We start from the raw sequence: 25714 nt of genomic DNA, 5'->3' as shown, positions 1-25714 counted from the left end.
CAAAGCAATGAGCAATCCAAATAAAGCAAAACATTCCCACGGACACACCCAGGCACACCCAAGGCACAAGCAGCTAATCAATGAACTTGCCTCATTCTTGTCTTTCCTCTTCTCTTCTCTTCGTCTTCCTTTCTCTGCCTCTATCTGTTCCAATCCATGCCTATTCTCTTTTCTATTCACATATGAAAATCATAAGAAAGCAGAAACATAAGAATAATTTACTTTTATCTATACAATATAATTGAAAGCGCACGCAATCGCCGCCTCATACACTACTTTTTCTACAAATTAATAAAAATAAATCAATCAATCAATTAATCAATAAACAAGATGACCTAGCAGCTACAATATAAAAAACACTATTGCCGTGCTGTAGGTGGAGTTGGAGGTGGCTGTGAAATAGTCGAGAATGCGTTCCATGGAAAGTAGTCGTCAAAGATCAGTGAGTTCTGTTGGTTCAATAACGGCTGTGTATTTTGTTGTTGGAGTTCCTGTTGCCGCAGCTCTTGTTGATGGTGGAGCTGCAGGTATCGGATCAGGTTCGTTGGCGTTGCTTGCATACCCATGTGGTTATAACTCTGTCCTGCTTGGCCTCTTTGGTTATCATTATTGCTGTTACTATTATTATTAATGGCATGATAAGGATCGTCCGGCATGAGGAAGTTATGGAGCTGAGGAGATATGTTAAACAGCTGACTTGGATCTGAGTTGGGGCTAAGGGGCTCTAGGGATCTATTCAAGGGAGTAGAAGCCGAACCAGTACTTGAAGTAACAGGACTGGTGCCCGTGGCAGCTACTGTATTCAAGTCATCATTCATCAGTCCTGATCCACCTGTTCCCGAGGATATCCCAACGCTATTGTTCCCTAATCCCATGCCTTCCTGCATCATCGTTGGCGATACCTGAAACGAGTTGGATAAAAAGGAAATATCCCCTTGAGGTAGTGCAAAGTCAAATATCGATCCTAATGACTCTGTTTGGATTCGCCGTGTCTGGCTGCCATCATAATTGGTGCCATATACCAATGGCAAATCAAACGGCGTCATGGTCGATGATAGGCCTTGTGAAGAGAATCCTGACTGATTTGGTAATGACGAAGATGAAAAGAACGAAGCTGAAGTGAATCCACCAGCCGGTCCAAATGCAAGGGAGGGCGATTGTGCGGATTGTCCCTGTTGCAGTCGTAGTTGCTGCTGTTGTCGCTGTATGTTACTGTTTTGAGCCATATCAATGGACTGTGCAAGTACTTCATGCTGTTGCTGCGCATAGATGTCCATTAACTGACGACTCACGTTCCCTGATGAAACAGCCGGTCCAGTTACTGTTGACTTTGGAGGTCCAGAGGCTGGTTGAATCCGCATTGGCTGAAGGATATACGACTCTTGTAGCTTCAGCTGCTGGGGTTGCTGTATGACTGTATGTTGATAGGTCGATGACGCTGTTCCAAGAGTTTCGTCACCAGGCGCTTCAAAGCTCGACATAGCGTTTCGAGTATTTATTGATCGAGCCTCGTCTGCACTCTCCTGAGTATCCATAACCGAAGACGATGTAGCTGCTCCTTTAAAAGTAGGCTTGGGCTCTTTAGCTGTTTTACTGGTTCTAGCTTGTTTCGCACTCCTAGGGTTAATTGATTCTTCTCTATGCCGCTTCTCAACTTCAGTTAACAAAGTTGGTGTGGACTGTTGTGTCACCTCATCCACTCCCTCGACAGTAACGTTGCCCGATATATCAGAGCCCGCAGATAAAGTGGGTACATCCACCCTGGATCTCCATCTTCTATCAAATTCTTGGTTGATCTGCTGTATTTCTAGGGCATTCATCCTTTCGCGATGTTCCCGGAGCGCCTTATCCTCTGGATGCAGCTCCCTCTTCCCCTCAAGTCCTTTGTTTTGCCGAGGCGCTTCCTCTGACATAGATAGACGATGCTGCTCCTGTTTTGCCTCATCTAGGACCTGCATCTCCGTCGCGCGCCTCCAAAGCGCAATCAAACCGGAGTCGCTCTTAAGGAAAGAGCTAATCGACGCCAGTTTTCCGCTCGGTTCCGAGCCGTTAGTTGAATCTTCTATGCCTCCAGCCCCTCGATTGTATCCGGATTGGGTATCAAAGGATTCTGACGGCTCTCTTCTAGCAAAGGGGTTATCACCTTGACCCGAGCCTTCTTGTGTTGCAGTCTGCAGTATTGATTTCCTTGACGCTGAAGAGCTAATTTTGGATTGGATAGAGTAAAGGTCACGAATGATATAAAAGAACTTGTCTGCCATTGCCCAGTACGATTTCATGGTTTGAAGGATTTTGACATGGGTGCTGAGGCTGCGCCTTGCTCGAGAGGCAACTGTTGCATCGGATGCAAACGCGTTCGTAATGTGACTACGAACGGAGAAGATAAGAGAATAAATCATGGATCGCTCCCCGTTTGAGTTTTTCTTCAACAACGCTTAAAAAAAAAAAAAAGAAAAGATAAAAAAAGAAAGTCGAGTCTCGTATGTGTAGAATACTCACATTGTAGCTGTCGTGAACACTGGATAAGCAAAAAAGGCTGAGATAAAGATCCTAGGCGGACAATTATACGATTGTACAAGCTCAAGTACATCAGAGACCTTGCTCGCAGCATCAGCACACCGTGAAACAGAGTTCTCAACGAACTTGGGGTCATGGGGGAATGCTGCCTTATCTGCTGCCAAGATGGGTCTGTGAAGAAGCACAACGGCTGTGTGATAGATGATATGCATAAAGACGATAATGCAGCCCTCGCCTTTGTGCTTGACCAGCCTTCCGTTCTCGAATGAATCGGTGAGATGAGACGGAATAGATTTGTGCCAGGCAGTCAATGCTGCATCAATCACCGAGAATTCTGATCCGCGTTGACTCGGAGGGATGGCCTTTTTGGATCGCGGCCGGTTCACATACTGGGAGACCTTGCCGAGCACAGCTACAATGCGGATTAAGTACGCAAATGAGCTGAGAACATGTCCACCGCCTTGTCGCTTGGATTTTGATGATGTTGATATGCTATCAGTCGACTTTGATGTTCCCGATTCTAAACTATTGGGTGCGGTATGTTCAGCTGAGCTTGTTTCTGTTGTTGAGACAGTAGACTGTAGTCCGGGTACACTCTCATCTGGTTTCTGAGATTCTGAAGTTGGCTCTTGCTCGGTCCCTGAAGAAGAGTCCTCTCCATCATCGAGCATTTCTGTGACGACTGGCCGTTCATCGCACCAATCATGATCCTCGCTCGGCAATAATACTTCACAGTCTCGTTCATCCATCATCCGTGGCCTTCCTGAGGATGATGATGCCAAGATATCTAACATAAAACACGCCCAAAATGTCCTCCGCCGCGTCTCTCGCATGACCCAATCCCCCTTAAGGTGGAACACGGGGCTGCTGTCTTCCCGGTTTAAACCCAGTTCCTGGGCCATTCGGACAGCCATACCTCCGAACATCCATGCTCTTGGGCCTCTAGCGGCCCCATACTCATACATAGATAAGAACAACAATGCTTGAACATTTGAGACTGTAGGAGTGTCGATCGATTCAACTAGCATACCGCGGACGTTGGTAGCAAAGGGCTCTCCTGCTAAAAATGCTGGTGTGGTGACAACATCCGGATGTGTGGAAAAGCGGGCAACGGCAGCACACATGGCATTGAGTAGACCGGGTGAAACTTTTCCTTCTTTGTACTGCTTCATGAATGTCCCAGGATGGATAATAGGTAGCTGAAAGTAGATAGAGTCAAAGAAAAGGCTGACAAGATGATCTAAAATGTCCTTCCTTGGAATCTCGTCCTTGATACCATAGATCGGGTTCTTGGGTCGACCCTCGCGAGGCTGCGTTTGTCCAGAGTTGTATTTAGCTCCAACGACATCCATAACTGAACTGCTCTGTTTCCCATATTCTGTATATTGTGATTTATAGCCAGATGTCGTCCCAAAATAGCGCTCATCTGGATCTATCCATACTTTTGGCTCGCCCTGATCACCGCTCTCGGATGCTTCAGGAGAAGCAGACCGTCTACTATTACTGCCTGGACGAAGACGCGAGTTGAAGATTGACTTTGAGTCCAAAAGTTCAGGATCAATTGCTGAGGGGCCATGTTGTAGCAGCTTCTCCATCTTGTCCAGTCTCTTTTCCAACAATTCAATGTATCCCTGTCTTGGGCCTCGTTTCTTCATGCTGGGTAGATAGGTGCAATTAGCATTGAGCTTGGTACAGTTGGCACAGCTTGGCTTGACACCATCTAAAAAAGAACATGGAGGAAAAACCAAAAAAAAAAAAAAAAAAAAAAAGAGCAAACACAAAAAAGCGCGCATGCAACAACAAACAACACAAACAACAAACAATGCAGAGGTTAGTCGCTAAAGATGAATTGCGCATAATTGTCTAGATAGCTCTCTCTCTTTTTTTCAATATTGCATTGCCCAATAACAACTCATTGTTGCTACTTTGTTGTTTGGATTTCATTTCACTTGGAACCTTTCCAGACGGGGAGTGCGCGTGCACAGTAAGGACAGTTGTTGTTTCTATCCTTTTTTGTACAATGTCGCTGACCAATTCTCAATTGTCATTTCAAACGGACGTATACACACATTTCATCGTGTCATGCAATGGCAACTTGCCATGCGTCTCTTTGTTACATACCGCATTTGATTTTCTTTTTACGACAGGGATCGCAGGCTTGAGTCAATCGTTTTCTCTTGACTGGTGTAGTTTCATCTGCAGTTGAATTCCCTTTTGTGTGTTTTTGTTCTTGTCCTTGACTCTGTTCTTGCCCCTGGACATGGTCACTGTCATGGTCGTGGCCATAGTCGTCATGGTCATGATCGTCTCCTGATTCAGAGTCTGAATGTTGTTCTTCACTCGCTCTCGAGGAGGCTCCCAAAACAGTATTCTTCTTGGGCATAGTAGGACGACTTTTTTTTTTTTTAGTCTCCACTAGGTGCACACAGACTTGAACTCACACTCGCAGACTTCACACCTGCTGAATAAAACTGGCAGCTGGTTCCTGTCTCTAAGAATTAAAGCTAAAGAGGGAATTAAGTGGTGAACGTCCTCAATTAGCTGCTCCTTTTTCAAAGAGCAGTCCAGTTGGTTTTTTTTGCTTGATTTGGATGTGCCAGCAAGGAGAATGAAGTGGACAAGATATTGGATATGACGGAAAGGAAGGAATGAAAGATGATTCACTATTCCAGTAAACAAAAAAATATATAAATATAAAAAAAGTAATCGGGTCTGAAATTTGCGTGAGACAATTCGGTGGATGTATGAATTTAATAATTTTTAGTTTTAATTTGTCGAAGCATTTGATGGGTTGGATATGATATGCAAAAGGTGGATTGATGGTGAAAGGAAAGAAAAGAAATGTAAAGGATGGACTTTGTGAACATGGAAAGTGAGTAAAATGGCGACATCTCTTCAGGTTCTTTATGAAGTGTTAGCGGAATGCCAATTATATACCTTGGACTACCAAAAAGAACAAAGGGACCTGCTTTAAAAAGACCGCCCTGTTTCGCACATGAAAATGGTGCCCGATTTTCACAGTAGATCTATGATCGAGTTGGAAGAGCTCCCAGTCGCTCTTTAAATCCATTGCATCTCACGGATTATTCGTTTATAAACAAGAACATGCAGTAAAAGAAGATAGAAACCCTGACCACTCGTCAATGCGTTCCTTTTTTTTAATTGCTCATCAATCATATCGAGTTCCTAGAATAGAATTTGACAAGGTCTTGACATGTGCACACTCAAAAGGTTGCATAAGAGTCTTTCCACGCAGACTATCACGTTAATCTGCTTTGGTTATTCAGAATACTCTGCTGGAATAGAAAACCTGCCAAGCCTATATTACATACAGACGACAGCGCTGTAGAAGATACCTCTATTGTTTGTCCTTTTGCTTTACTTCATTAGTTCCGAGCTCATGTCCTTGATTCTTCTATTTGATATTATAATTACAAGTGCATCTCTCTATCTCTCTCTCCTGATCTCGATTTCTGCCCATCAGTCTTTCGATCCTTTTTTTTTATTACTCTGCCCGGGCACGAATGATCTTGACCAGCTCTTTGGGTCTATCGTTTGAATCGGTTGCAACTAGACCCATCCTGTTGACCACCCTGAGGCCCGCAGAAACACGTCCAAAAATCGTATGTTTATTATCTAGCCATGGTGTTGGAGCCAGCGTGATGAAAAACTATCCAACAAAAATTCATGTTGATGTATCAATGTTAGTGGTATTAATAGAGAGAAAAAAATAAAAATAAAAATAAAAATAAAATGTTGATAATAATAATTTATCCTGCAAATTTGAAAAATCATCTTTGAATTCTCAATTTTGTTGATTATAACTTTACCTGCGATCCATTAGTGTTGGGTCCAGAATTGGCCATACTTAAAATGCCTGCGCCTGTATGCTTAAGAGCAGGATGGAATTCATCAGCAAATTTATCACTATTGAATCAAGAAAGACTATTAGCAATTAGCAAACACGTAATGCTATAGCAATAGTAACAGACCACATCAGCCATTTTATGAGAATCAGAATAGTGAGCAAAGGTAATGGATCATACCCGTAAATAGACGAGCCGCCTCTTCCGGTTCCCGTTGGATCCCCGCCTTGGATCATAAAATCAGGAATAATACGATGGAACTTGAAAACGAAAGTGAATGTCAAATGAAAATTATTATTCGTTCATTCACTCTGATATCTTGGTAGATCAGGTTATAGGCTTCAATCAAGTTGAATTAATGCAATGACTGAAATAAAAAAAGCCATAAGATCGACTATGGTTGGCATTGCCGATACCTACAATAACATCGTTATAGTAGCCCTTCCTTGCCTAATTTCATGTTGTAGTGATTGGACCTTTCACGTCAATTGCTTCGTAAATAGTATGAAGTCGCTCATTAATGACATTATCTCAGGAGCATTTTGTTGAGAGCCCAATATCCACTTACGAGTTCATAAAAGTTTTTACAAGTCTTTGGCGCGTGTTCTGTATAGAGTTCGATGGTAATCTCTCCCTACATAGGATTCCAAGAAAAATGTCAGAATGCCAATCCTTACAGTTACAACCCTGCATTGGCGACACTACTAATTCCGCTTTTCTTATTTTTTTTGTCATCATCCTGTTTTACCATTGATGTTTCCAACACTACAGTCGACATGGCGTCTTATTCTTTTTATTTTTTATCCTTTAGTTGTACAACGAGAGATGCTTTTTTTTTTTAGTGATTCATTTTGTAGTTGCTCTTATAGTAGAATGAGACCAAAGCCACAGATGAAATGTATACTTGGTAACTTGGGCACACTTCGAACAATCTGGCACTATTTCATGTCTATTTGATATTTCTATGGATTCATGCCTTACTCTGAACGCAGAGACCTACACCAAGGACTACCATCGCCATCCCCAGCCACGAACCTGATTACCAACAGATCAATAGGATCGAAAGGGGATTTTACATTAGTAGAGAAAGAAGCATTAAAAATAGTCCAGGCTTCATCAAGAGCAGTGACGGACTTACGAGGCGATCCTATGCTCTCTCCCAAGAGGATGCCAGCCAGAGTTGTAAAGATGAATGTAAGCGAGTTAGTAATGGGTACGGCCAAGGACAAATCAGCTTTACCCAGTGTGTGGTAGTAGACAACTGAACCGCAAAGGTTTAGCACCAACGGGACTACATACTATCATATAAAAAAACGAATGTCATTAAAGGAGCAGACCTAATCATTTAAAAAATGTACAAGGAAGGAGTAAGCATTCCAATTTACCTGCCAGCGGGTAAAGAGGTACCAATACTCCGCTGCAGCCTGAGATATCCATGAATTTCGCTTAATAGTCTCTAGACCCTTTGAGCCGTTCTTGATGAATGGGTTGGTGAACCCCCAGCAGAGTGCCACTAAGGTGGTATCATATTTCATTAGGATCGAACTTCGCTTTTTTCTTTTATTTTTACCTAAAAGTCGTAGTATAATCAGATATTCAACATATGAACATGTGCAGAACAGCCCTGTTCTGTTTTCTCTTACCAAGGATAAACCCGATGGCGTTTTCGGGAAGCATGTTGTGAATGTCAATGTGAATATGTTGTAAAAATTGAAATGTGATGAAATGAAATTGAGCGAGGAGGCTTAAATCCGTTTACCTCAAGAAATAGAGAGAGGAGGGGAGCACGCGTCGTGTCGCGCACAAACCAGACGCGTTTTCAGACGCTCAAATCCTTGGGCTACCGTAACTCTGCAATTTTACTTCTTCTGCGATTGTATTGATACACGGTAACCATAGCTCCTATCTAAGAATAAAAAAAAAGTTGGAGGATCAATGGCGCTGCGTGTAAAAGTCCGGCCTTTCGCATTTGACTGGGGGCTCAGTAGTTTTTTCCTGGCAACACTTATGGGCTTTCTTCTTTCTTTCTTCTCTCACTTCCTTCTGCTCAGGACGTAGAAGGAGAATCATCTGAATCCTTTATTCATTCATTCACTCATTCAGCTAATTCTTTTTCTCCGTGAATCCACCTTCATCAATGGTTGCTGCCAAAGACGTGCCACAGGCACCTGCTTTGCCTGCTTCAGAACATGAATTGATGCAGACTATCCACACTGTAGGCTACCGCCATCGCAATACCTATATCCAGAATCTCATCAAAACCCATAAAGAAGCACTCCTCTCTCTCCTACCTGAACTCCTCAAGACTGTTCCCACCATTCTCTCTATTCCTATCCAGCGGCCTCCGCAGGATGAAACCACCTTGTATGCTGACGGTGGAAATCCATCTCCTGAAGCCGACGATGTCTCTCTGCAGTTTCCACAGACCAATGCATCATCTCGCTACGTACAACGTCAGGTTGGTCAAATCATTGCCATGACCTTAGCTCAGAAGGGTTGCAAGGAAGCAATTGCCTTCTTGCTGGCTGATTTGAACCATCCATACCAAGTGGGCAAAAAGCGATTGATCCAGTGCATTGCCACTTTTGCTTCGGACGTCGAAATCCTTGCTGCTACGACCGATACTGCACCTGCTGTTCGCGATGCCCTTGTAGCATCTTTGGTCAAGCAGAAGCGCAAGGGCCTTGCCAATGACATCTTGAGAAAGCCACGCGCGGTATGTAAGCTGTAGATACTTGAGATGGCTGTTCATACTGCACTATTGTAACTAGTCAATGATTAACTGATTCAGCTTGCCTCTTTGTCTTCTATCACTACAGGCGAATAAGGCTGATAAGAAAGAGCCCATCACGACTCGATTCAAACAAGCACTTGCAAAGGCAACAGAATATGAGCGTGAGAAAGTGTGGAAAGCATATAGCAAGATCATTGATGTTGCCAACCAAAATGTAAAAGGCGCTTGTGATCCCGGCGAGTCAATCAAAGACATTATCTTGACCCTCCAAGAGACCTATCCGCCATTGTTCCCTTGGGATGAAGCCAAGCCCGAGGTCAGGACTCCTATGCTAGCTCCATTAATCAAAGAATACATCCTTCTCTTTGTTCAATACGATGCCGAGAGAACATTCCGTATCCTTCAACAGACATCGTATCAAGCTCGTGGTTCCAATCTGGTGTACTCTGCCCATATCCCCAGCGAACTTTATGAAACCAGAAAGGCGCAGAACCATTGGAGCCATCATCCTCGTCACGAGGCAATGTTAGAAAAGTACGTTCTTGATCTGATCAATGTTGGTCAAGGAGAACTCCTCAAGAAGGACCAAATCCCTCAGCTGTTCAGTTGCCTCCGCGGCCCTGCTGTCACTCGGCTGGTACGCGCTGCCTTGAAAGTACTTGAACAAGATGAGTTCAAGATTCGCTCTAAAACACAAGGCAACCAACGGGTGAGGCGTCTGAATAATGTGCTCAAGTTCGTGGTGAAAGGTGTAGACAACCTGGTGCATCGTGTCGTCAACTGCTCTGTACACAAGGATCGTGTTGATTCAACTCAGAAGTTCCACCAGACATTACGAGAGCTCATCCCAGAGCTTTTCTCTCCTGCCTTGGAAGCTCTCCGTATCCAAGATGTGGATGATGATGCGGTCAATGTTCGTCTTTGCAGGAAGATATTCAATCCATTGTTTCGACAGTCCTCCAACTACTGGGAAGCTCACAAACTGTCACATATAAAGCGCTTCCCTCCACTGGCTGAAACTATCTTCGATCAGCTCCAGCCAATGTTCAAAACCAAGACACGCAAGGATAGTGCTGTAATCTCCATAGTTGAAGATCTCTTGGCTGTCCTTGCACCTTCAGATAAAAGCGTCTATGCTCTATCTGATGACGCCTTTGTGCAACCCTTTAGTTCTGTTCCCTCTTGGGACAACTCTGCTGTGTTCCAGACTTGTGTCGCTAACTGCCTGAATAGGACAGGAAAAGCAATGATTCAGCTGGACTCTACATGGATCGAGCACTTTAGCAAGCTGGGCCCAAGCTTGACACAAGCTCAGCGCGATGAGGTAGTCCAATGGATCATTGCACTACCCAGTTTTAAGCCTTTGATCGAGAAGGACCAAGGCGTATCTGTATACCCGATGTTGGAGGCTCTCTGCACCAATGCTGAACTCCGTCAACAGATCGTCCGTCCACTTGTGTTCTATGACAGGAGAGAGAAAGTAGTGGATTTGGGTGACAACCTATCCAACTGGGCATCTTTTGTCGATATCCAAGTCCCAGAAGTACGGGCCCAGCTTGTCAAGGAAACGACCAAGCCGTCTTTTGAGGATCGTCTTAAATGGCTTACTGCTATTATGAAAGCAACTCGTATGACAAAAGATGTGAACCAATGGCTCATAACACTGAAATGGCTGATTCCCAAGTGAGTTACATAGTCTCAGTCTTCCAAGCTATGATGAACTAAACCTTTATGTGCTCCTGGTTTTTTCTAACCTGTAACCCGTTTTTTTTTAATTTTTATTTTTGGAAACCTTATCATCGCAAAGGATCCGCAATGAAATTCAGCCCAACCTCATGGCTTTTGCGCCAAGTCTGTTCCTACGCGACCATATTATCCCGAGGCAATACCTAGATGACGCAGATCTGCAGCAAGCTAATGAGCTATCCGCATTGTACCTCGCCATGGACGCACAGGTAACAGCACATATTTCATATTTCTTTTTCTTTTGCAGGAAAGAAGGGAAAGAAAAGATAGCAATATCCTTGAGCAAGGAAATGACATATATGTCTTTCTAACACCATCAACTTTATTAGAATTCGGCTGCTATCACACCAGTTTCACAGATTACAAGGTTTTTGGACTCTATTGGCGATGCCGCTCTTTCGCGCTTCGCAAACAATGACTCTCACCCATTCTTCCAAATGGGAACAGAGATCCGCTGGCGACGAGTGGTTAATGTCCATGGCGATGTAAATGCTTTTAAGTACTTTGACCTGTCCTTTAGCAACCCTACTTACGGCCAGGATGTCCATGAACGCAATGAGCAACATGAGATTGCTAGACGAAAGGCAATTGCCAAAGAAAATGAGACATACAAAACTGAGGGTGGTGCATGGGGTCTACACCTTATCGAAGAAGGACAGGAGGAGACATATGTGCAGGCCAAGATCAATGCTTACCATAGCCGCTGGCTCACTGTGAAGGCACTAATGGCCCCAGATATTACAAGTGACTCTGTTGAAGCGTTCAAGTCGTCCCAAAAGATCTTCTGGCAAAACATTTGCTATAGCCTTCATGATGATCTAGGATGGCGATGGAAGAATTCACCGACGCTTGTGGAGTATCTGCATGAGACCTTGGATGTCCTAGCAAGTGCTCCGACTTTAGTATTCGGAAAGGATACTGTCCTAAACTGGAAAGACGACGAGTTCCTATCAAGTTCATCGAACTATATCCAGCATGTACGTGAGATCTATACACAGGAAGAGTGGGTTCAAAAGAATCTTGGCAATCTGTCATGGTACACACTGTACCGCGATCTTCGATTAGGATCAACTGCATATGAAGGGGAAGTAAAGGCACGTGTGAATGAGTGTGTGTTCCCAGGCGGCAAGCGTGACCATAATCGATACGAGCAACTCATGGTCGGACTCTTGAACAAATCTCCATCAGCTATTCACCTCCCTGCTGTCCTAGATTATGTTTGCGCACAGCGGCCGGATCTTTTGACAAATGACCATCTGTCGATGACCAAGAGTATTCCTGGACTATTCAATCAAATAGAGACCCCAGATCCATGGGACCTTTTATTTGTGAAGATCCCCTTTGAGCTAAACCCACAGCAAAGTGAGATGCTCAAGGCCAGACACTTGTCAGGAATGACCAACAGCTCGACTCCATTCCAATCCCGTGTTCAGCATGCTAAGGCCTTTATGAGTATGTCGACAACAACAGTGGAAGATGTTGCCAATGCTCTGACCACTCCATCTTTACCATCACGCATTGTCGAGGCATTGCTGATGTTCCTTCCGACCCTGGGAGAACCCGCAAGCACACTTCAGCTCCTCATGGCTCCAGTCTACCTTCAATCTCATGTCGCTCGTACATCCATTCATGCAGTTGAGAATGCGCTCAAGTGTGTCCCTGTTCAGCAAATCCCTGACTTTATCATACCGCTTTTCCCATCCTCTGGACAGCGCCAACAAAAGGTCACTGTTCAGAAGGAAGGCATTCGTTTGGTACTGTCGAGTATGTCTCTGCTGGTGGATCCAAAAGTCAGCTCGCTGATTGAGGATCTGTTAGCACGTCGGGACCTCCATCAAGATGTCAGAGTGGTTACCTTGCAATCACTGATTCGCTTACTTACCGGATCAGAAGGCAGAGAGGAGCGCTATAAAGCCACCACAGAGTGGATCTGGACTACTTTATCTACTGTCGCTCAGTCTACCTATCATAAAAAATCAGGGGTTGCATTGGTCCTTCTTGCAGTGTCCCCTTCATACAACTACAGCAAACCATTACCTGTCCCTTTTGTGGACTCTGGCTGTATTCACCGTACTCCTTGTATTAACACAGCATTGGGGGCTTTGTCCAAGGAAACCGTCCCTGAACGTATTATCGATCGTTATGTCAGCGATATCCTTATCCCTATGACTGCTGTTCCTGAAGGCGACAGTGCAAGGGACAAAGATCTAATTGAAGTCAGAGTCCTGACGTTGCAAATGCTTGCTCAGGAGAGTGGGTGGATAACCTTCAAGTATGCTTTACACTTTGCTAAAGAATGGCGGCAAGAAGCGGCCAAGGTACCCCTAGATGATGACCCATATTCACTTTGGAGGCTATTTGCTCTTGGTATCGCTCGCTGCAGTAGCGTGGAGATTGCAGGTAAATTAGCGAACGCTCAAGTCGGTGACGATAGCAGCAAGGCCAATATCAAAAATAACAACGGTAACAAATGCTGGGAAGAGCTCATTGGTTATATACAGGATCAAGTGGACGTATTCCTAGACAAGAGCCGACGACGTGGCTTCCGCAACCTAGTGCTCGATCGGATTGAAAGCCTTCATTTGAGCGCCAACTTTACACTTTATAATTCTGATGCTGCTAAGAAGGCTGGTGCCTTCACCGGCGATGAAATGGATCCAGTTCGCCCCCTTCTCTCTCAAGGAATGGAATCGGTTTTATGGGTGACAATCTTGGGAAGAGAGATTGCACTGTTTAACCCTCAGGAAAATATGACGCAAGCACAGATTAACCAAGAGGTCCTTCGATTGCTTATACGTATGGCCAACTTGAGCAATAGGTTCCTATCTATAAATAATGAAGCTATTATCCTTTCGTGGATTACATTGTCGCTCCTTCCCAAGGGGTGGAGTAACGCAGAGCTCAAGAGAACTCTTGGTAAGGCTCTCATGGAGCCTAGCGAAGAATTGGCCGACTGGGTTCATGGAGACCTTGTCGCCTTGCATATTCTGACGAATGCCATTGGGGTCTTTCCGCTGAAGGAGATTACTGCATTTATGGATCGACTGGCGACTGCAGAGAATACCAGCTTCTATTCAATGAAACGAGATATGATCTCAACTATCCTCCTAGGTGAGCTAGCTCTTGTGCGTGAAGCAAATAATGGCCAGTTGACGATGGAGCAAATCACATCTATGCAAGAAGCGTTTTCAACATTGGTTCAGCGAGCGCAAACAGCAGGAAAGAACGGGCCAGACACTGCTATTGTCCACCGTATGCTGTTAGCTGATACTTCTTTGATGTGTGCCGCTTTCCCCAAAGAAGTCGGCCCAATGCTTCATGAGCTCCTTGTAATCGATATCGAAAGAGGCACAATCCCTGTTAGTATATCTACACGCAAGCCTCTTGATGAACTTGTTGAATTTGGACCTCAAGCCATTGCCTTAGGGAATACTACAGGCATGGGAAGTGGATCTGAGGCGTTCAGTAGCGGCTATGGCATTTCACCAGCAAGCGTCTTAATCCTCGAAGCCTTCCTGAATGGCAGCCTGGATGCTCTGGATCTGACTCCATTCATGCAGCCACAAGACCTCCCTTTGAATATCGCTCGTGGCCAATGGTTTCCATTCCGAGGCAATTCGGATTTGGCAATGGAGGTAGAGCACCTCAACAATAACCCGAAGACACTTAAGGAGCTGGATGCTTACTGGGAAAAAACTGTAGGCAGCTCTGAATACTTGAAGAAGCTGGACCAAGGTTAGTCTTGAAGGATTTGGCCCTCTCTCTGCATCTCTATCTCTATCTTTACCTCTCTCCCTCTTATCCCCTCAGTCCCACTACATTTCTCTTTTCTTGACTCACATAACTGGAGAGAAGCCTGCAAATCTAACATTCATTCTTTACTCTCTCTCTCTCTCTCTCATTGTTCTTTTGACTATATCTGAACTGATGGGTGGTCAAATAGCTGTCCAAGCCAATGCACAGAAGAGTGTATCGCCGGCTCTTCTTGAAGGTTACCGTGCAAGTGCGGTTGAGACTCTTGCTGGGAAGGCCAAGTTTGTGCTGATGCGTCCGTTTGTGTGTCTCGAGTTTATGCGACTGGCACTGACAGCACCAGGAGCTACATTAACGGCTGAGAAAGCAGCAACACAGTTAGCGGCGGCCTTCAATGTAGCTCGAGAGCCAGGTGCGGATGATTTCACCTATATCTGGGCTCCGCCTCTGTCTCTGGCTCTGGACATGGCCGAATATTTATTGCATGAGGTCCGTGAAGAGGCTCGGATTGAAGGTCAGCGTGAGGCTCAGATGATTGAGAAAATGACAGCTTTGTTCTTGAAGAAATGGATGGGTCAGGTGGTGCTAAGGTTTGCAGGCAAGGTTTTGGCAGAGGCCGAAGATGTCAAGGCCCTAGAGGCGCGGTATATAGCGTTGGCTGACGAGTTGTGTGAAGCAGGCTCCGGTGGTCAGAGTATCGCATTGACTTTAGGAGACTTTATTCCTGGAGGAGCAGATCCACTTACGAAGAAACTAACTAGAAACCAGAAAGTAGGTGGTGACGACGAAAATATGATGGACACTGAAGGAACGACGGCTGAACTATGAAATTTAAATACTTGAATGACATGAGCAAAAGCAACAAATAAACCTACAGTGTATGAACAAAACTGAGTCCTTTATGGTTCTTAAGCACAAGGGGCATATTGCGTGGCTGTATTTACATGAATGATACTAGTAAATCTCGAGTGGTTTCATATTTCTAGTAAATTAAATCCTATTGCTACTGTCGGCTTGTCTCTCTTCATCCTGGACTCAGCAAAGGTCCTTTTGGAGTTTGGATCCAGCCTATCAGTGAGGGTTAGTGTAATGCACATAAGCCATACAGACTGGTGACGAGCCTAACGCGTCGTAAGGATTCGTGGCTGTGTGCTTAGTAGGCTTTACAAAAAAAGCCACGGGGCCTGAATACATGCGTTTAATGTCCATTCAAGATAATCCCTATTATAAAACTAGAGCCAATAAGATGATTGTATTTTACAACTATCACCGGAAATCGCTTTCTTGGAAGGATCGCGCAGCGAAAATTAAACAATTTCATGGTTAATTCAATTGAAATGACATTAATCAGACTCCCTGTCAAACACATCCCTGGCCTGTTCATTCTCACTCTTATTCCTTATGCCTATTGTCTATTAACTCTTACTTTTTATTTTTATTTTTTATTGTCTTTTACTTTTCATTCTTCTATCCTTTTTTTTATGTATGTGTTTTAAACACATACACAACGCGCTCTACTTCTACTCAGTCTCACCTTTGACTGTGAAATATGCCAAAGTCATTACAGGTAACGAGGACGAAAGGAAAATATATTTATTTTAATTCATGGATCTCCGTTAAATAAAAAAAAAAAAAGAGTAAAAGCATCATATGAAATGGTTGCCAATCGCAACGGGTCGGTAATCGCTTCCCTATTATACCAAACCATTCATTCATACAACAGAAATAAGTTACCTGTCAATCCAGTCGAAAGCGGTGCTGTAGGTTTGGTAGCGGGGGTAGAGGTAGCTTTCTTGGTTGCTGCTTCTGCTGTTGCTCCAAAGGTAGTTGGCATTGCACTCTTCCTCTCCCGCGTCCTTGGCTTCCTTGACTTTGGCTCTACCATGAAGTAGGATCTGATAGAGTTCCTGGAGCTTAGAGATGGCCTCAGATACGATGAAGAAGATCCAGGTATTGGCATTTGATACGGATATGAATACGTTGCTGGCTGATAATATAATGGATGAGGAGGCAGTTGGAGAGGTGATTGAAACGATGGTTGGATATATGGTTGGACACTAAGTTGTTGCTGAGGATGAGGGGGATAGTGTGCGGCAATTGGGACTCCTGGATTCATATGATCCTTGCTGTGCGTTTTTTGATAAAGTTTTACAAAGGTCATGTATTTCTTTCCTGCAGTTGATCGCCAAAATTATCTATGGATTCCCTTGGTGATAGCAGCTCGTCAGCAAATGTCGTCTCTTTTATGGATCGAAGTTCACTTGCAATTATTGACATGGCTGCTTCACATTGCTGCAGAGGATCAACCTCCTCTTTCTTTTTAAGAACCTCAACTACTTCTTTGGCAAAATCCCCAAAGAATCGAGTCTGAAATACTTCGCTTTTGAGGAGGCAGTTTTTTTTGACCATAATACAATAGCGCAGCTGCATCCTGCGATATTATCCTTCGGCAACGGACTAATAGCTTGAGGAATAAGCGCTTATAAACGTCCTTGGTACTATACATGCAACGGGTGTCAGTAGCTGAGGCAGATGCAGGCTCTTTCTCTTGCTGTTGCTCTTGTTCGTCAACTGGCTCCAAAGAGTCTGGGATTTCAGTGTTCGGAAGAGCGACTTTGTTTCCCCGTTGCTGACCCACTGTAGCTTCCGCCTTTTTCTTCTTTCGTTTTCCACTTGAAGCTATAGCCTCTTCCTCCAGAGGGATGCTCATCCTCTCTACAGCTTTCACCTCGTTCTCATCAACTTCTGCCATTTCATCCTCACATTCCCTTTGCCAAAATTTCCAGGATTCTGTTCCGGGTTTGCCATAGGCCTTCTCGATCCATGGGAAGATAAGGCACTGTAGTTCGACCGAAGGGCTTACTTTGTTACGCTGTAGTTCGATCGAAGGGCTTACTTTGTTGCGCGTTAGAGTGTTGTCTTTGTCTTTAAGGCCAGCCATAACTAAAGCACATCTAACTGGGATTTTTGCCAAATAGCTTATATCCACTTGATTTTGCCTCGAAGCCCTTCCACCTGCATAGGTGCCCTTGTAAGATGCGCCATGCGCCTGCGCATGCATTGATCCGGCATGCCGCCCGCTATGAGTTTTTTGGTTGATGTAAAGCCAACCTTATCGTACAACCGCTTGACAGCACCTATCTGAGTACTAGAGGAAACCCCATACTTTGGATCGGTACGGCTTGCAAGGACGTGGAACTGGGTCCAATCTGGATCGTCAAAGTTTGGAAGCATTGCTTTGTCCAACCTGAACTTCGACTGCCAAAGATAAAACATGTAAAACGCAAATGCTGAGAAACCGCACTGTCAAACATCAACATGTCGGACAGCACAAGAGTACCAGCTTGCACCGCTCTTATTAGCTTCTCCTTGCTGTATACGAAATATCAAGCTGGATATCTTTCGGTAAGCCGTCTGAGGACCATCAAGTGTTTTGTGGAAACACTCAGAGAACCGAAGGTGACGGATGTCTTCATCACGAAGCATCATTTGATGATGAATTGCCATAGAGAAGTGATCCCTAATATTGGCGCTTCTTCTATTAAGTCCGATTGGATCGCGCCAGAGTGTCATCAGCATTTGGACAAATTGTTTGGGACTATAGGCATTTCTCAATGGACAGTCCACTCGCCGGGTGAGATCTGGCTGTAACTGATCATATACAAGGCTAAATCTATAATTTTTTAGCATAATCGCTATATCCATGTTTTCACGCGGGGAGCAACAGGTAATCCATCCTTTGCTAGCTTGGACTCTCTAAAGGTCTGTGATCGTATCCAAGGCAGCTTGAGGCAGAGAATTAGATACAGGCACCTCAATAACCCTGCGTCCTTCTAGGTCTAAGGCCTCAGTGGCGAGGACTTCACCAAAACAAATAAAATGAAATAAAAAGCGTGGATGTGAGCACCAATATGCACCAAGTCCTAAGTGTCTAGGTGTGTAGTTTGAGCGCTTCAAAAGTAAACCACTAGCTTACCGTCTCTCAATGATGAAGTACTTTTATCGTCCTTCTCCGCCTTATTTGTAATGTCAATTTGAGCTCAGACAGTTTGCCCTTCCACGACATGTTTCGTCAACTTTCTATCACATTCCTCTTTCATGAAAGGAACCGAATGCTCTGGAGCGACTAAGGACTTTTCTATGAATAAAAACTCAAGCGGTGTATTTGCCTCCTCAGGATCATCACGTTCATCTTCAGGCTTGAAATGCTTGTTGCAGAATATCTAGCAGAAAAAAAAAAAAAAAAAAAAAAAAAGTAAAATTACGGAACAGGGTTAGAGTATTAAAATAATAATAGAATAGAAGCCAGGCTCCGACTCGACAATGTCATCTTTCTCCTGATCGATTGGATCGTCTAGCTCTCTGTTGACGACGTTCTCAGAAGATGAGCCAACAATGTCGTCTACCTCCTGTAGCAGTGGTGGCTGTGGCATGGATAGAGGTTGGATAGTTGAGACACGTGCACAATGACTCCTTTGAATTAGGCGGTTCCTGTGGCAAACCTTGTAATAAGAGTAACTTTTTAGGTTGTCTTTCTAGGGCTACTGGCGGAGTGGTATGGCTTTGTCGACGTGGTGCATGTGTTGATTCTATCTTTCGGAGGCGACCACGTTTTTTTGGTACCGGCAGAGCCTGTTCTGGTTGTAATAGGGGGTGACTCTAACTCTGGCAATGAAGGCGGAAACTTTACAATAGCAGTCCATTTATCGCTCTCTTTCTCGCGATCAAGTCGCGTCTGTTTTGGCAAGGATAGAGGTTGAGAATTCGCGATGGCTGCCTCTTCTTCGTCATCATCCCCACAAATAATTCATCTCTGCTTTGGCGGATATGGTTTTACCATGTTCATGTTTCGTGTGAAAGAATTGAATCTTTTAAGTTTAGATTGCAAATGTAATGTTGAAATGTTAAGGATGTTTTGATTGAGAAACAATGAGTAAATGTTATTGAAGAATTGAAGAGTGAGAGGCTATTAACATCCCTGAACGAGGGGAAAAGGATATAGAGATCGTTAAGAAAGAAGGAATCGGCGAAGGAATAAGGAAGGAAGCGATTTTTTTTTCTGTCTCCAGTGCACATCTTTTTTCCACTTCTTTGCGCACCTTGCAACTTGTTGGTAGTCAAATAATTGTTTCTCCGTTGTTTTTTTTTTAATGCGATCCGAATTGCATTGCTGCTCAGCCTTTTGTTTTGCTCTCTTTCATACACCTACAAATACACCCTGCCCCTCTCTCTTTCTTCTTTTCTCTCTCTCATTTCACGCTGATACAACGACATTTATCTCTCACCCTCCTATCCTCTCACCTCATACTCCTACATCCTCACACTCTCACAGATTACAATCTTTACTTAAAAGTAAACCATATCTGCTCAAACAACTTCGACTTCAATCTATCGTTGCATAAACTAACATTGCTTGCACTGTTTTATAGTATACTTTCTCAAGGTGGGTATAGAAGGTCTCTATTCATACCTTTCAAGGAGAGATCTGCTACCAAAGGAGATTGATGTACATGAGCTTGCTGCCGAACCCGATTCATCTTTTGAGTTGGATCTGCTTGGCACTTTCCACTGCGATATACACAATATCATCCTAAGGAAACTCAACCAGCCGAGTTCTTTCACTGTCTGTGACCATGCTATGGCTAATATCATTCTAAAGATCTTTGGTCCTCTTACCATAGTGGCGATACACATTGATGAGCCTCGCTCCAATGAAAAAGTCCGCGCTTATAGAGCCCGAGACGTTAAGCGTACAATAGCCGATGCAAAGCTCGATACACTCATAGCCAACATGAAGACCAAGTCAGAAGGCCAATTTGTCCATTCAATCAATATTTTCTTCGGTGGGATTCAAACGCAGGCTTTGAAACAACCAACCGCTGAAAGGTTCCTTCATTACCATGACAGGACCTTGGCAGCGATATCCGCTAAGTACCAACCTCAACCCAGGTAAGCTCCTACAAACGAACATTTTTCAAGGCATATACAAAAAAAAAAGCCATCTACTTGACATTATTGCTTCGTAACTAGATTCTTTAAACCTAAACGCGCAAAGCCGGATCACTACCTACCCGTTTTCCCTACTGAGAAAAGAGAACTCTTCCCCAAAAAATATGACCTAACCAACTGTAAATAACATAACTGTCCCGTCAGCTCCGACCATCAAAGAAAGCCCAAGAAAAAAAAGGAAAAGAAAGAGGATGAGAAAGAAGAGGAGGTTAAGGAGGAAAAGAAGAAAAAAAAGAAGAACAAAGGGAAGGCCAAGTATATCAGAAAGACTGATAAAACCAGGAAAGTGAAGGATACTACTACCGAGGATCCACTGTTGCATTAACTCTGGGCACGTTAAAGATGTATATAGTTGCCAAGTTGAACTCTACTTCCGATCCCAATCTCAATTCCGAGCAACTTGCTGCTACAATTCAAGGGCTCATTCAACCATTTATCAAAATGTTGAATGAGGCACGGATTCGAGCTTTCTGGGCCTGCGCCTTTTGGATCGATAGCCTTCTTACCACTGGGCCATCCAATCCAGCTGATCTCCCACAACCCCTAGATGAAGTTCTTGATAGCAAGGACTTTATTTACGGCCTTGCTGCGTTGTTGTATCACGGACTGATGAATCCATTATCTAGGATGTGAAGAAAAAAGGCGAAGGGAATGTAGTCAAGCCGTCCCAGCTCAAAGTATACGAATACTTCTATGCAAAAACAGGACTTGGTCCTTTAAACCAGATCTATCCCGATTTGGTGATCGGCAAGTCGTCTCGGATGGTCATGGTCCCTGTTCAAACAGCGCTAAGGTCTCACTATCGGAATGCGCAGGTAAATATCATATTTTGAAGTTATCTTATAATACGTTCATAGAAATGTTCCTAATCATTTCTTCAATATAATATTTAGTTTGACATAGATATTCCAGACGATGGAAGAAGTTCCATCCAATTCTTTTTTGAGCAAAATGCTACTGCCAAAAAATATCTGGATTTCCCTACATCCGCTTTCTCGCCTCGGTCTCTCTGCTTAACGGAAGCCTGCCTCCTGGATATATTATGGTCTAACCCTACAGTTCGAGAGGAAATAGTCCAATTGTTGGAATTAAATATGAGTACCAAGGGGGTTGCAGAGGACAAGCTTCTTAATGACAAAGGGATATTGTTGCAAGAGCTGTTTTCCTTGAAAGGATACAAGGACGTTGGACTGCAATCTGATGATACTGGCCCTAGGAGGAAACTACGAACATCATTCCTCACAAATGGCCTTACCCTTACTCTTCTTGCCTATGATACATCAAACCAAAAAAGAAGTAGAGGCTCACAAGCCATTCAACCTTCGAATACTCAAATACTGTTAGATATAGTTAAACTGCAAGCAGAAACTGCAGCCAAGAATGCCAATACTTTGAAGATGGTGTCTGAAGCAATAGAGCTTTCTTCGGAGAGTACGCAGAAAACCAACGAACTCCTGCAGGAATACATGCGCAACGCATAGAGTTCCGCGATAAAGATTCGTTTGCTTTATTATTATTGATGGCTATTATACTTATCGTGTTTATTCTATTGATGTTAGGTGTTGTCGTCGTATGCTATTCTGTACATGATTATCGTTGTTTGCGCGTACGAGTACGTCGCATGGAAGGATTAGTTGGTTTATCGATAGAAGGCTTGCACTTGGCATAGAAGTCTACCCAATACTCGCTTATGCATTGTCTCTCAATAAAATGTTCTTTTTTGTTATCGGAATGCTCATAGCTCATAGCCTTTCTATTTGGACAAATACTGCATGACACTTGAATAGTGTTTTCGCTGCGGTGTAAGCTGCTTTGTCAGGGATTACATCCAGCAAAACAAATCCTGTGCAGACATTTACGAGGACAAGTAAAAAATTTTATCCTCAGGCTCAACGAATGGACCTGCAAGATCAATTGCCATGTGTTCTCCTGGTAGCTGAGCATGGATCGTTTTAAGATGATACCCTTTTCTAGAAATATTCATTCGTTAGCATTCACGACATCTTTTAATGAAGTTCGAGCAATCCTCAGCAAGCTTTAGCCAGGTTTTATCTCGATTATGGATGGATTTTATCATGGAATCTATGCCAATGTGGCTCATTGCATGTACATTATGCGATATATTATTTCTCTTTTCCATGAGCAATTTGTCCTTGAGGCCTCTTTATTCTGTAAGATATGCATATATGCTATAGCTATGTCCTATCCTTTTGTAGCTTTCTGTTTGAACAGGACAGCAGGTGGGAATAATCGTGGCAATGCATTGGGCAAGATATTCAGTATTCCAGGCCTCTAATGGGCCGTAAAAGAACAATAGTTTCTTGCCAATTGATCATTGTTGCATTCAAGTTTAATTGTGAATGGATATACATCAATGCATGGTGATGTGTATATCGGTGAAAATGCCTGCCCCACAAATACTATTCCCAATAGTTCCTTTCTAGTGGCGCTATATTTCCGCTCTCGCTCTTGGAAAGAGCGTCACATAAAGGGTACATAATTAATTTTGAGATTCCTGGTACAAGACTGCTCCAACGCCAACATCGGATGCGTCTGTTACCACGCAGAAGGGTTTACTAAGGTCCAGAAATAATTACCGGTGTATGAGTAAGCAGCTCTTTTAAAGACTGAAAAGCCTGTCGCTGCTTGCCATTTAATACAAAAGGGTCAGTGCGGTCGCGAAGTGCGTCTAATGGTGCCGAAACTTCACTGAAGAGGGGAATGTTCTCTCGGTAGAAATTGAACGCGCCGAGATAAAATTGTTTGCTCTTCTCACTCACGTGTATTTATAAATTTAGTAGGATCAGGGCTTCTGCCGTGCAAACCAATAATTTGCGTACTGTAGGAATGATACTTGTTGTGATTTATAATTAAGTTGGCTTCGTACAGCCGGTCAATCAAATGCGCACATGTTCGGCATGTCGAGGACACTACAGTATCATCAATGAAATTATCGGCAAATGGCCCTAGAATTCGCGACATGACCCTCTAGAAAAGACAAGACAAGGGTTTCAGACCAAACGATGCTTTTTTAAACATTTATTGTACTCCTCTGTGCATGAAGGCAGCTAGAGGCTGATCGTCAGTATTGACAAGTAATCGATGGTAAGCCTACGATAGATCAATCGTGGTAAATATCAAATGGCCTGCTAAACGCGCAATGGTACCAGGTATCAAGGGTAAAGGATAACTGTCATTCGGAAGATATTTGTTTAGTGCTCGTAGATCAGGGCATACACGCCATAGGGTTCGTTACCCCGTTCATCCTTTTTAGCGGTGAGCGTAAGCATATTATTATGGGCGTTGCCCACTAGGATCAAGGCGATGACATCGTCAGTGAACCATTATTCTATGGTTTCATCGAAAATACTCATCTGCCGTTCAGCAAAAGGCCATGATTTTCGATATTGTACGATATATTTGGAAACACTTTCATTTCTGGCATAGGACAATAACTATCCTTGGCGGTATTCTTATTTGTGTCAAAGCTTTTCTTAGCCCTAAATAGGAAATAGCCTTCTTTTCTAAGAGCCTTTATCTTTTCTTTATCAATGATTAGATCAGGGATCAAGGATGGTTTTTCATGCTGTATTAAGAATACTAAATGGGCTGTAGTATATACCAAGACTGTAGCGCCAAGGATTATAAACAGCCTCTTTATATACGTATGTAGGCATTGATGCTCATATGCACTTAGGCAGCATCTGGGACAGTAGAACAGCACAGGATGGATGCGTTGATTATGTGATCAAGGCAATTCTGAAGCTTGTAGGTGGAAGTAATGCAAGAGGCGCCAATATGATTGCGGTGATCTGTATTAGACTTGGATCATTCAAGATTAATCGAGTGCGAGTATCGAAGCATTGGAAATTGACGAAGAAGCTTGTTGAAAAGGTGAATCTCATGTTCAATGACATTTAATTATGGGTCTTTTTTAATATGGAGTATTCAATCGGGATCGAATAGGCAAAGTCTCCAGATTACTCCATTTTAGGCTGTTACAAATACTACAGATCTGCCAAATGTCCGTCACCTCAATGTGATACTTTACTGGAGAATGCTCCTTATCGACACAAGTACTGTCGGAATTGTAAAACATACTTTGATCGGGTTGCTGCTGGTGCTGAAAATATTCCAAGGGTCTGTGGGTCACAGGTGAGGCTGCAAAAACGAGCTGCAAAATATATGGAGGAATTCAAGATCAAGCTTCTAGCAGTAGTGGCAGCGATGGTGGTAGCGATGGTAGCGGTGGTTGTAGTAGTAGTGGGACCAGAAAAAGGAAATATTCACATGAAGGAGGAGGAATAGAGGGATCAAGACCATCGAAAGGGCCTTTGTTGCTCCCAAGAGGAGGAAAGACATCAAGCCGGCAGCAATAATAGGATTTGATCTACTACAAATATGACTTGGTTCTAAAAGACCTCTGTCTTGAAAAGTTGTAAGTATTGGCTTGACAATACTTTCTTTGGTTAATTTACTTATTTCTAAGCACTTATGTATTTCTTGTTCTTTTACAATAATCCTTGGTCTAGATGGCCTATCCCGTTTTTTAATGGCATGGACTATATTAAAAGATGTGTCATTAAAATAAAATTGAAAATAAAATTGAAAATAAAATTGAAAATAAAATTGAAAATAAAATTGAAAATAAAATTGAAAATAAAATTGAAAATAAAATTGAAAATAAAATTGAAAATAAAATTGAAAATAAAAAAAAAAAATAAAAAAATAAAAAAAATAAAAAAAAAAAAAAGACGAATTGTGAGTTAATTTTCCTTCCAATATCCTGAAGCAAAAGTACATGTTCAAAATATAACATTCGCACTTTGCTTTCCCACACTTACCGGAAAGGAAATAGGTATTAATCTGATGCAGAAACAACACAAACCAGACTTAATGCTGAAGCTGCGTGAACGTACTTCATAGGCCTTTGCCTACAGAAAAATTCATGTTTTTATCAGTTAATCTGTTTCGGAGTGATGAAAGGTAGCAGCAACTGTCCTGCTTAATATTGATGATATCCATAGCAGCGTTACTGTTTCTGATGACTATCGAGATGTTGTGGCATCTTTCTATCACGGAATGTGCT

At 43.2% G+C, this 25714-nt stretch overlaps 7 protein-coding genes across 7 annotated transcripts; 2 read left to right on the top strand and 5 right to left on the bottom strand.

Moving 5' to 3' along the window:
• Positions 1–249: 249 nt before the first annotated feature.
• On the bottom strand, positions 250–5189 carry BCR41DRAFT_356233 (fungal-specific transcription factor domain-domain-containing protein). The gene is made up of 3 exons (XM_022024609.1): positions 4639–5189; positions 2500–4237; positions 250–2367 (listed from the first exon to the last, which is right to left on the bottom strand). Exons 1-3 carry the CDS (start codon positions 4898–4900, stop codon positions 360–362), a joined length of 4008 nt encoding a protein of 1335 aa, XP_021880143.1. The 5' UTR covers positions 4901–5189; the 3' UTR covers positions 250–359.
• Positions 5190–5627: 438 nt separating this feature from the next.
• BCR41DRAFT_101292 (cyclophilin-like domain-containing protein) lies at positions 5628–7294 on the bottom strand. The gene is made up of 6 exons (XM_022019309.1): positions 7132–7294; positions 6952–7017; positions 6804–6833; positions 6564–6643; positions 6348–6444; positions 5628–6187 (listed from the first exon to the last, which is right to left on the bottom strand). Exons 1-6 carry the CDS (start codon positions 7159–7161, stop codon positions 6023–6025), a joined length of 468 nt encoding a protein of 155 aa, XP_021880142.1. The 5' UTR covers positions 7162–7294; the 3' UTR covers positions 5628–6022.
• On the bottom strand, positions 7258–8109 carry BCR41DRAFT_101258 (hypothetical protein). The gene is made up of 4 exons (XM_022019308.1): positions 8027–8109; positions 7769–7896; positions 7522–7681; positions 7258–7418 (listed from the first exon to the last, which is right to left on the bottom strand). Exons 1-4 carry the CDS (start codon positions 8058–8060, stop codon positions 7354–7356), a joined length of 387 nt encoding a protein of 128 aa, XP_021880141.1. The 5' UTR covers positions 8061–8109; the 3' UTR covers positions 7258–7353.
• Positions 8110–8379: 270 nt separating this feature from the next.
• Positions 8380–15498, top strand: BCR41DRAFT_356229 (hypothetical protein). Its single transcript, XM_022024608.1, has 6 exons — positions 8380–9099; positions 9203–10800; positions 10925–11072; positions 11193–11362; positions 11384–14598; positions 14807–15498. Exons 1-6 carry the CDS (start codon positions 8521–8523, stop codon positions 15442–15444), a joined length of 6348 nt encoding a protein of 2115 aa, XP_021880140.1. The 5' UTR covers positions 8380–8520; the 3' UTR covers positions 15445–15498.
• Positions 15499–16136: 638 nt separating this feature from the next.
• On the bottom strand, positions 16137–17850 carry BCR41DRAFT_397538 (hypothetical protein; the record flags this gene model as incomplete). The annotated part of the gene is made up of 4 exons (XM_022028894.1): positions 16137–16156; positions 16351–16742; positions 17031–17488; positions 17632–17850. 4 exons carry the CDS (start codon positions 17848–17850, stop codon positions 16137–16139), a joined length of 1089 nt encoding a protein of 362 aa, XP_021880139.1.
• On the bottom strand, positions 17800–18640 carry BCR41DRAFT_101219 (hypothetical protein). The gene is made up of 2 exons (XM_022019307.1): positions 18593–18640; positions 17800–18476 (listed from the first exon to the last, which is right to left on the bottom strand). The coding sequence occupies exon 2, from the start codon at positions 18319–18321 to the stop codon at positions 17923–17925; it is 399 nt and encodes a 132-aa protein (XP_021880138.1). The 5' UTR covers positions 18322–18476; positions 18593–18640; the 3' UTR covers positions 17800–17922.
• Positions 18641–19385: 745 nt separating this feature from the next.
• On the top strand, positions 19386–21069 carry BCR41DRAFT_408214 (hypothetical protein; the record flags this gene model as incomplete). The annotated part of the gene is made up of 3 exons (XM_022029408.1): positions 19386–19506; positions 20046–20565; positions 20647–21069. 3 exons carry the CDS (start codon positions 19386–19388, stop codon positions 20750–20752), a joined length of 747 nt encoding a protein of 248 aa, XP_021880137.1. The 3' UTR covers positions 20753–21069.
• Between the last annotated feature and the right edge of the window lie 4645 nt (positions 21070–25714).

The sequence above is a fragment of the Lobosporangium transversale genome (genome assembly GCF_002105155.1).
Source record: "Lobosporangium transversale strain NRRL 3116 chromosome Unknown BCR41scaffold_25, whole genome shotgun sequence".
In the NCBI taxonomy this organism is placed as follows: domain Eukaryota; kingdom Fungi; phylum Mortierellomycota; class Mortierellomycetes; order Mortierellales; family Mortierellaceae; genus Lobosporangium; species Lobosporangium transversale.
Note: the sequence above shows the minus strand (reverse complement) of the source record. Positions and strands in the feature narration are given on the sequence as shown.

What these genes read in the sequence shown, in the direction of transcription:
- BCR41DRAFT_356229 (XM_022024608.1), top strand. Translation starts at nt 8,521, where the DNA reads ATGGTTGCTGCCAAAGACGTGCCACAGGCACCTGCTTTGCCTGCTTCA. An exon ending in ACCTCGCCATGGACGCACAG is followed by an intron (nt 11,073 to 11,192) that starts GTAACAGCACAT and finishes CAACTTTATTAG; the next exon opens with AATTCGGCTGCTATCACACC. An exon ending in CTTGAAGAAGCTGGACCAAG is followed by an intron (nt 14,599 to 14,806) that starts GTTAGTCTTGAA and finishes GTGGTCAAATAG; the next exon opens with CTGTCCAAGCCAATGCACAG.
- BCR41DRAFT_101292 (XM_022019309.1), bottom strand. Translation starts at nt 7,161, where the DNA reads ATGTCGACTGTAGTGTTGGAAACATCAATG. An exon ending in TAGTGTTGGAAACATCAATG is followed by an intron (nt 7,018 to 7,131) that starts GTAAAACAGGAT and finishes AATCCTATGTAG; the next exon opens with GGAGAGATTACCATCGAACT. An exon ending in CCAACACTAATGGATCGCAG is followed by an intron (nt 6,188 to 6,347) that starts GTAAAGTTATAA and finishes TTTGTTGGATAG; the next exon opens with TTTTTCATCACGCTGGCTCC.
- BCR41DRAFT_101258 (XM_022019308.1), bottom strand. Translation starts at nt 8,060, where the DNA reads ATGCTTCCCGAAAACGCCATCGGGTTTATCCTTG. An exon ending in CGCCATCGGGTTTATCCTTG is followed by an intron (nt 7,897 to 8,026) that starts GTAAGAGAAAAC and finishes ATACCACCTTAG; the next exon opens with TGGCACTCTGCTGGGGGTTC. An exon ending in ACCTCTTTACCCGCTGGCAG is followed by an intron (nt 7,682 to 7,768) that starts GTAAATTGGAAT and finishes TTTATATGATAG; the next exon opens with TATGTAGTCCCGTTGGTGCT.
- BCR41DRAFT_356233 (XM_022024609.1), bottom strand. Translation starts at nt 4,900, where the DNA reads ATGCCCAAGAAGAATACTGTTTTGGGAGCCTCCTCGAGAGCGAGTGAA. An exon ending in TAAAAAGAAAATCAAATGCG is followed by an intron (nt 4,238 to 4,638) that starts GTATGTAACAAA and finishes GTTCTTTTTTAG; the next exon opens with ATGGTGTCAAGCCAAGCTGT. An exon ending in GTGTTCACGACAGCTACAAT is followed by an intron (nt 2,368 to 2,499) that starts GTGAGTATTCTA and finishes CTCCGTTCGTAG; the next exon opens with TCACATTACGAACGCGTTTG.
- BCR41DRAFT_101219 (XM_022019307.1), bottom strand. Translation starts at nt 18,321, where the DNA reads ATGGATATAGCGATTATGCTAAAAAATTATAGATTTAGCCTTGTATAT.